Source organism: Crocuta crocuta, unplaced genomic scaffold, assembly GCF_008692635.1.
Source record: "Crocuta crocuta isolate KB4526 unplaced genomic scaffold, BGI_CrCroc_1.0 scaffold54, whole genome shotgun sequence".
Taxonomy (NCBI): domain Eukaryota; kingdom Metazoa; phylum Chordata; class Mammalia; order Carnivora; family Hyaenidae; genus Crocuta; species Crocuta crocuta.
The window spans coordinates 4,207,596-4,216,449 of NW_027530356.1; the positions used below are offsets into that span (position 1 = coordinate 4,207,596).

Here is an 8,854-nt window from a genome sequence, read left to right on the forward strand (position 1 = left end):
CATGACCCGACACAGTTCATGCAGCTGAGATGAAGCACGGCTCGGTTTCTTATTTATTCCTCTGTAATCTTAAATGTTTGACCCTGCCCATTTCCTTATAGCACTTTTAAGTACAACATGGATCTGAGAGCTAGTACTTCAGAAACACCATGGAGATCTGGTTCTTTTGATGTGCTGAGCGTGCAGAGTCCAAGAGCTGGTTACCACTTAGATAACAGCAGTTTGGAGGGAAATCACTGAGTAGATGAAGCTGATAGGAAGTTGTAGTGCTATCACGTATACTGTATGCTGCCTGAAGCAACTCCAGAGATAACGCAGACCTCTATGTGTGTATTCTTTTATTGAAATATAACTGACATGTAAAATTGTAAGATATTTAAAGCATCTATCATGGTATTTGATAATATGTATACATTGTGAAAGGATTCCTCCCATCTAGTTAATTAATGAATCTTTCACCTCGCTGGGTGGTGTGTGTATGTGGGGAGAACGTTTGAGTTTCCACAAATTTCAATTATATAATACAGTGACGCTTATCAACCATAGCCATTTTTTTTTATACTAGAACCTCCTGGATCCTGTCTTTAATTCACTCTCTTTCTGTTGTAGAATATAGTTGATGGATGGTTATATAAATATCTCATGATGGAAATGATGGTCTGTTTTTAGTCTGACAGGTCATTTAATTTTGTGTATGCCTCTTCATTATGACAATTCTGGATTTATAAGTATGCGGTTAGTCACCCCCTTCTTACTTGGTTTATTTTCTTCTGGTCTGTTAGTATTTCAATTTGCTTTTATTTTTAATCTTCCAGTCTCTGATTTTGCATGTAAAGACCTAGCAAGTAATTCTTTGTGCAGAGAAAACAAATGAGGCAACTAGGTTTCTGTTGGCAGTAGTTGGATCCCAAAAGACTCTGGAAGAAGCTACCATTAGTATCTACTTTAAGAAGAATCATGTGTCATAGCGGTACCAAGAAAAGTTACATTGTTTAAACAGAACCAAGGTGAATTTTGCCAGCTCTTGTCTAAATGAAAGACACCATATATCAGCTTAGTGGGAAGATCCTTATTAAATCCATCCTGATGGTTGGAGTGTCCCTATTACTAATAAGAGTTTTGAAATATTCTTTGCCAGTGGTCATAAAACACACCTAATAAAATAAGTTTATTCCACACTAGCAAAATTATATGATTTGTGATACATGTTTTTAAAAACACAGACTGCATTTCACAATCGTTTATTTTACATTTTCCACAGCATGAGGAGGAACCACCTCAGAATATGAAACCACAAGCAGGAAATGATAAGCCATTATCAAAAACAGCCCTTAAAAATCAAAGAAAGCATGAGGCTAAGAAAGCTGCAAAACAGGTATTTGGCGCACTAATCTTTTCAAAACAAAACAAAGGAAACCAGTTAAATTAGCTTAGTTTAAGCATCAAAGTTTAAAGATTATAGTCCTAAAGACTTGACTGGTATGTTATAAAATGTAGTTGGCATTAGATATAAATAGCCAGAGTGTCTTTCTTCTGTGTGTGTCTGAATTTCTGAGTAGTTCTATAATATATAATGAGGAAGTAAGGAAACGACCTGACCTTAAAACCCGAAACCCTAATGGAATCGTGTAGTATGTTACTTGCTGTAGACCTTTCTGGTGGATCCTGTGTGAAGTGGTATAGTTTGCTCTCTGAAAGCATACATCTGTTAAGAGGGATCAGAAATGACATGATAAAAAGCCATTTTGCTCCTCAGTATTACATTACCATAGGAAATTATTCAGCTGGGAATCTAAACACCAGAAGTAGCCAAAATGGTGGAATTGTTCTAAAATAATTTGTTATATGATTTTCTAGTTGCAAAACCACACCAGTGTAACAATTCACAGATAATGATTGTGTATGGCTTATGGGGATGGTGAGATCAGCTAGGCTAGGAGTATCTGGTTTGAGAAGTCATGGTGATCACAGTTTTGAGATTCAGACAATGCAGTCTTGCTGGTAGTGCTTGAATTTTGACAACTCTAGGTTGCTTATGTGTTTTGGTAGGCAATTACTATTTTAAGATATAGAATTTCATTATACATCTATATTCTGCTAAAATCCGAACTTTACTTGGGTGGCTCAGTCAGTAAAGCATCCTACTTTGGCTCAGGTCATCTCAAGGTTTGTGCGTTTGAGCCTCGCATCGGGTTCTGTGCTGACAGTTCAGAATTCCGATTCTGTGTCCCTCTCGCCCTTCCTCTCCCTTACTCATGCTCTGTCTCAAGAATAAATAAAACATTAAAAAAATGTTTAAATAAAATCTGAGCTTCAAAAATATCAGCGTGCTCTGTTGTAGTTAATATATTTCATCTCCAGAAATATCTTTTTTTAATATAACTTTTAAGTTCATTTATTTTGAGAGAGAGCGAGAGGGACTGAGTGTGCATGCACATGAGCACGGGATGGGAGACGGGGGCAGGAGGAACAGAGGGAGAAAGAGAATTCCAAGCAGATTCCTCACTGTTAGTGTAGAGCCCAACACGGGTCTAGAATTATTACGCTACTTTAAATTTTAGATCTAGCAAAGTATTATCTATGACAATTACATGGTAAAAACCTTTTGGGTGTCTTCCTTATACTGTAATATATCTTTTAAGCTGCATTGTATCTTTCTGCTACAGGACAGTGTGGCATATTTCATGAGACTTTCAATTCAGATCAGTGACATAAAATGTGATCTGAAAGATAGAATCACATTTTTGTTTTTGCATTTTATATACCATGGCTGCGTTGGTTGAAGTACTTTAATGTTTTGATTTTAGAAAATTGAATTTTTGAAAATATTTCTTGCAGGAAGCAAGGAATGAGAAGAGTCCAGATTTGGCACCAACTCCTGCCCCACAGAGCACACCACGAAATACTATCTCACAGTCAACTTCTGGAGACCCTGAAGTAGACAAAAAAATCAAGAACCTAAAGAAAGTAAGAGACTTAAATAAGAGCAGATGTGCTTATTGAAAGAAATACATGAAAATATATAAAGATAGGCATCTAAGAAATTTGTAGCAGCTCTGATTATTGCTTTCTCATGATGAAATACTATAATTTAGGAAGGGCACTGATTTTAGTTCTATTCATAGTCATTTTATTGATTTTTGGAGCAGTAAGAAAGGAACTTTGTACAGAAATATGCTGAACTGTTTTATACTCAGTATTTCATTAGATATTTATTTAAAGATGAAGAAACAGAGGGGAAAAAAAGTTAATTAATGTGCCAAATTGCAACCAGTTTGTGGTGATGGCCCTGGTATAAAATCAGGTTTCAGGAGCCTGCCCAGGCAGCATTATGAAGTGTCTCTTTTTTTTTTTTTTTTTTTAACATTTATTTATTTTTGAGAGAGAGAGAGCAGGGGAGAAACAGGGAGACAGGGAGACACAGAATCTGAAACAGGCTCCAGGCTCCCAGCTGTCAACACAGAGCCTGATGTGGGGCTCGAACTCACAAGGATGAGATTATGACCTTAGTCACAGTCAGACGCTTAGCCGACTGAGCCACCCAGGCGCCCCTGAAGTGTCTCTTAAAGCCACAGACATGGGCCAGGTACACTGAAGTGCTAGAAAAAACAGTGAAGTTGGTGATATATTTACATACATATACATGTACATGTATACATACATGTACATATATAATACCGTGAATACTTGAAAGTATATAATACATAATACTTGAAAGCTTGAAAATTAGCCAAAGCCCATGTTCTTAATTAACATGTTTAATTTTACATCTAAGTTTAAAAAAGAGTCTATCTTAGCATTTTAACAAACCATCCTTGATCCAAAGGTAATAGTTGATTCTCTTTATGCAGTTTTCTCATTCATGTGATTGAGTTGATACTAAAAAATTTTGCATTCTGAAATTATTCTTCCTTCTTCTTGACTCATAATATATTTGATGTTTGCAGAAACTGAAAGCAATCGAACAACTGAAAGAACAAGCAGCAGCTGGAAAACAGCTAGAAAAAAATCAGGTCATTTTTACATGTTTCATTTGTACGTGTGTGACTACCACTCTTCCCTTTTTATTATACACAATCATTTAATCAAGTAAGAGCTCATAAGTTTAAACAAAAACCATGTATTTGGTAAAATGCTTTTACACTTAAACAGCGAAGCACAGGGGAAGACATGATGTAGATCATGGTAAATGAGAGAATCACAATTTCTGGGAAACATAGTAAGGCCATTGCTGCTAAGAATAAAGGCAGTTTATTATCATAGATAAACATAAGATTCATTTCCTTCCTAAGTCTCAGTAGCACTGCCCTGTTTACTGCTTTCTCACCTTCTGAGGGAAGCCCAAAGATAGAATGGAAAATTTATTGGACCCTCAGATTTACAATAAGGCAGCATTTGTGCTTTGCCCACTTGATTCATACCAAGTAACAAAGCTTGTTACTCTATATTTTTAAATCTGTATTTACCAGTGGAGCTGTTAAAATGTCAGAAATATACTTTTTTATAAATTTTTTCTGCTTTGCTGTTTTGGTTATAGATCCAATAATTACTTTATTTCATTTCCTACTTAATAACTTTGTTGTTTGAAACTTTTCTAGTTGGAGAAAATTCAGAAAGAGAAAACCCTTCTCCAGGAGCTGGAAGATTTGGAATTGGGTATTTAAAGATTCACAGAAAGCCAATTGTTACCAGAAATCAGTGCAAACACATTTTCTGTTAAACCAGTTGGTGTACATGAAATACCCACATGCCCACATTTAATCTTCATCTATAATTTTAACCATTTACCCAAGATTCTGCGTACGTGTAAAATTATGTAATAATGTCTATTAATTTTTACATCCTACATCCTATACCATGTCAACAATGATATAGAAAAGAAACACATGAATTTCTTTCGTAAGTCTGACAGATTGAAAGACAATGTCATTGCTCTTTTTAGTAGAAAATAGTATTTACCATATATGTGAATAAAAACATTTTAAATTTAATCATTGTTGACTTTGTTATAAGTTGCTAAGTTAACAGATCCTTAATTAATTTACAAGACAAGTTCAGGAAATTTTTCCTTTGAATATATAATATGGCTTTTTTTTTAATCCTAAAATATTCTTATATTGTCCAAACTTGAAAGAAAAGCCTTAAAAATCAGATTTTACTAAATATATTAAATTGATTATATTGTTTATAGTATTTGGAATCATTTTTCTGGCTATTTCTAAAGTAAATACAGACTTTAAAAATGGAAAATAGTAAAACATTTTATTTTGGTATTTCAAATAATAAATTTAGTGATTTAAGGATGAGGTAAATATTTTTCAAACATGAACTATGATTATTTTGGTATAGTCAAGTCTTGATTGTTTTGATTGTTTATTCATATGATGAATAAAAAAGATGTAATGATAATGCCAGACACTCACCTATCAAAACCATTTTATATTTGGTTTTAGAGTATTACAATTAATTTTTTTTCAGGTTAACATTTGAAATTACTTTTCTTTTTTTAAGCTTGATTATTTTAAGTAGTCACTACACCCGACATGGGGCCAGATTCACAACCCCCAAGATCAAGAGATTCACACTCTTCCACTGAGCCAGCCAGGCACCCCAACATTTGAAATTACTTTTCATTTACATTGATAACAGGTTTTCCAGAGGTAATATTTAAACTGATAGGTCAGAGAAATAGAAACACCTTGAGAAACCAAAACAGAGAACTGAGTTTACTGACACCCCAGAGCTTCTAATGAGATTTGGTGAAGACCTAATTCATTAAAGTTTGAGTGGTATTTTAAATGTTTTGTGTGGAGAGAGAGAGAGTGTGTGTGTGAATGTGAGTGTAAACGGACACGCAGATAATTGCTTTCAACATTAACTAATTAATTTCTGATAATAAAAACTTAAGCAGATAGATTGCTTTTACAATGTATTACCTTAAAAATTGTTTTTCTAATAAAATATTAAGTAATGCATCCTGAGACACTGTAATGTTTTTTGGCCTGGCAGTCTATTTTCAAAAACTTAATTACCCATGCATACCACAATTTACAGTAAACATTAATTATCTTTAAAATGTTTACCTCAGAGGTAGTATCATTGATTTTTGTTTTAGTCAGATGCTTTCACATTGTTCCAGGCTAACTGTTCTACCAAAACTCTTAGCCTCATTTTTTGGAATTGTCTTTATTTCTGTAGTCATTTAATCCATTTAACTTTTTTCAAGGAAATGTTTCATTTCTGAGCACACATCAGTGTAAAAATCACTAATATCTTCTTTTTTTAATGTCTTTTTTTTTTTTTATTTTGAGAGACAGAGACAGATAACGAGCAGGGGAGGGGCAGAGAGAGAGAGGAAGACACAGAATCTGAAGCTGGCTCCAGGCCCTGAGTTGTCAGCATAGAGTCCGACGCGGGGCTTGAACCCATGGACTATGAGATCATGACGTGAGCCGAAGTTGGATGCCTAAACGACTGAGCCACCCAGGCGCCCCACTAATATGTTCTTTGTCTACACATTTTGTTTGATTTTTAGTTTAAACATTATCCTCTGGGAATAAGAGTAGGGTGATAGGGAAAAAAAAGGGTAAGGTGATAAATGGCTGTTTGAAAATGAAATTTTAAATACATGGCTATATTCATTATAAAGTAAAATCTATAAATCCTGATTCTCATAAAAATCTCCCTTGTTCAGAGTATCTCAAAAATGCATTTGGCGTTTACCATAACCATCTATGAAGAGCATTATAATCTTTTTTATTAATTTTTTCAATGTTTATTTATTATTGAGACAGAGCATGAGCATGGGAGGGTCAGAGAGAGGGGGAGACACAGAATCCAAAGCAGACTCCAGGCTCTAAGCTGTCAGCACAGAGCCCAATGCAGGGCTCGAACTCACAAACCCCGAGATCATGACCTGAGTTGAAGTCACACACTCAACTGAGTGACACTCAACTGAGCCGCCCAGGTGCCCTGAAGAGCATTATAATCTTGAGTGGAGGCACTTCATTTGATACAAAGGCTCTTCTTATCTTTTCATGAGTTAAGCAAGCTTCCCAGTGAGGGAAGAGAAAAAGAGCAAAACCCAACTCTTATCACTTGAGGAAAAGGAATCCTTTTCTCAGAAAAGAAAAAAAGATAATCTGTGTCAAAACATGCAATACATGTTGCCAAAAAAGTAGTACTGTATGCTGTCAAACTATTTTTTTCCATGTGTACATTTAAAAATATGTAAGCTTACTAGGAAAAGTCTGGCGTAAACTGAGGACATAGACTATTAGAATGGAGGGTGGTCAAAAGGAATGTTAGCCTTATTTGCTATACTTAGTTTTTTATATAAAGGAGACTATGGTTTTGTATAGTTAAAAAATCATAATCAACTGAGACTAGACTTCAGAATAAGAAATTGTCTTGCAGTTCAATTTGTGACTACCATACACCTTTCATTTCTCAGATGTGGACTCAGTGTTATGGAGACTGAGTGAAATTCATGTAATCTTTGGTAGCATGACATCTCATTTCTGAGGCAGCATGAAAGGGAAGTAACTGTCTGCAACAATGAGTGATGTTTAGGACAGTGAAAAATTTTAGAATGCAGCACCATGCAACAGAAAATGATGGTGTAGGCCACGGCTTTGCAACTATAGCCTGTGGGCTAAATCCCATGCAGCATGGTGTAGTCTGTGCATTTTTAAAGGGTTGAAAAATCAAAAGATGATTTGGTGACATGTGAGAATTATATGAAATTCAGATTTGTGTATGTATCCTTAGAGTTTTACCGGAATACAGCCATATCTGCTTTCATGCTACAACTGCAGTTAAGTAGTCTGAATGGACTGTGTGGCTCGCAGAGTCTAAAACATTTCTTCTCTGGCCATTTCCAAAAAAGTTTGCTAACTTCCATTTTACAAGAATACAAAATAACATGAAAATAATCATAGTGCAGTAAACCGTTATTTTGCTTCATATAGTTTCCGCTGTGTAAATTCTCAGCAGTGGAATTTCTGGGTCACATCATATTTAAAATTTTAAATGCCCTCCTATTGTCTTTTTCTTCACCAGTCTCACCTCTTTTGTTTTTTTTTAGTCAATCTCTGTTCATATTGGGCATTGCTTTCACTCTGAGACCATTGTTTTTAATTAATGAAAATATGATCAAGTTACTTGAGTATCATGAATGATTGCAAATTGGCATCTTAACACCTAATTTTTTTTTTAATAACACAATGGGCCAGATTGATTTTCATGAGGAATGAACCTTTTAAACCTTTATTATTCATTGGGTTTTTTTGTTTGTTTGTTTTTTTAATTTCTGAGAGAGAGAGACCACGTGAGCAGGGGAGAATCAGAGAGAGAGGGAGATACAGAATCTGAAACAGGCTCCAGGCCCTGAGCTGGCTGTCAGCACAGAGCCTGATGCGGGGCTCGAACTCACGAACCATGAGATCGTGACCTGAGCCAAAGTCGGATGCTTAACTGACTGAGCCACCCAGGCAACCCTAAACCTTTATTATTCAAAAGGTTAATGAAAAGAGTTCATGGGCCACCAATCTGTTCCAGATAAACTGTAATATTGCTTTTCTAAACTAAATACTTCCTGAATGTGTACACCCTTGGCAAGCAAAAGTTAATATGCATAAATCCAAAAGAACTTTTATTTCAGAAGGTCTGAAATGTGAAAAAAGTAGGATGCTGAGTTTTCCCAAAGTAAATTGTAAGGTAAACATTTTAATCTTGGTCCTTTAGCCATCTAGATACCTAAACATCCATTGACAGCCATAGTCCTGCTGAGATGGTGTGACTCCTGGGTGGCATGAGTGGTCAGCCACAGGCACTGGCAACATTACCAGTCTAC

General features: G+C 35.4%; 1 protein-coding gene across 5 annotated transcripts in view; it reads left to right on the forward strand.

The window, feature by feature from the left end:
• Positions 1-8,107, forward strand: part of EIF2A (eukaryotic translation initiation factor 2A) — a 33,564-nt gene extending 25,457 nt beyond the window's left edge. For 2 of the 5 annotated variants that reach the window (XM_077765902.1, XM_077765904.1), the window contains 4 exons: positions 1,262-1,375; positions 2,839-2,967; positions 3,948-4,013; positions 4,599-4,991. In XM_077765902.1, coding sequence (XP_077622028.1) covers positions 1,262-1,375; positions 2,839-2,967; positions 3,948-4,013; positions 4,599-4,664 — 375 coding nt within the window. In that variant the 3' untranslated portion in view covers positions 4,665-4,991. Of the gene's footprint in view, positions 1-1,261; positions 1,376-2,838; positions 2,968-3,947; positions 4,014-4,598; positions 4,992-6,311 lie in introns of those variants that run through there. The other 3 variants (XM_077765903.1, XM_077765900.1, XM_077765901.1) reach the window with 3 other exon arrangements.
• The last annotated feature ends 747 nt before the right edge of the window (positions 8,108-8,854 follow it).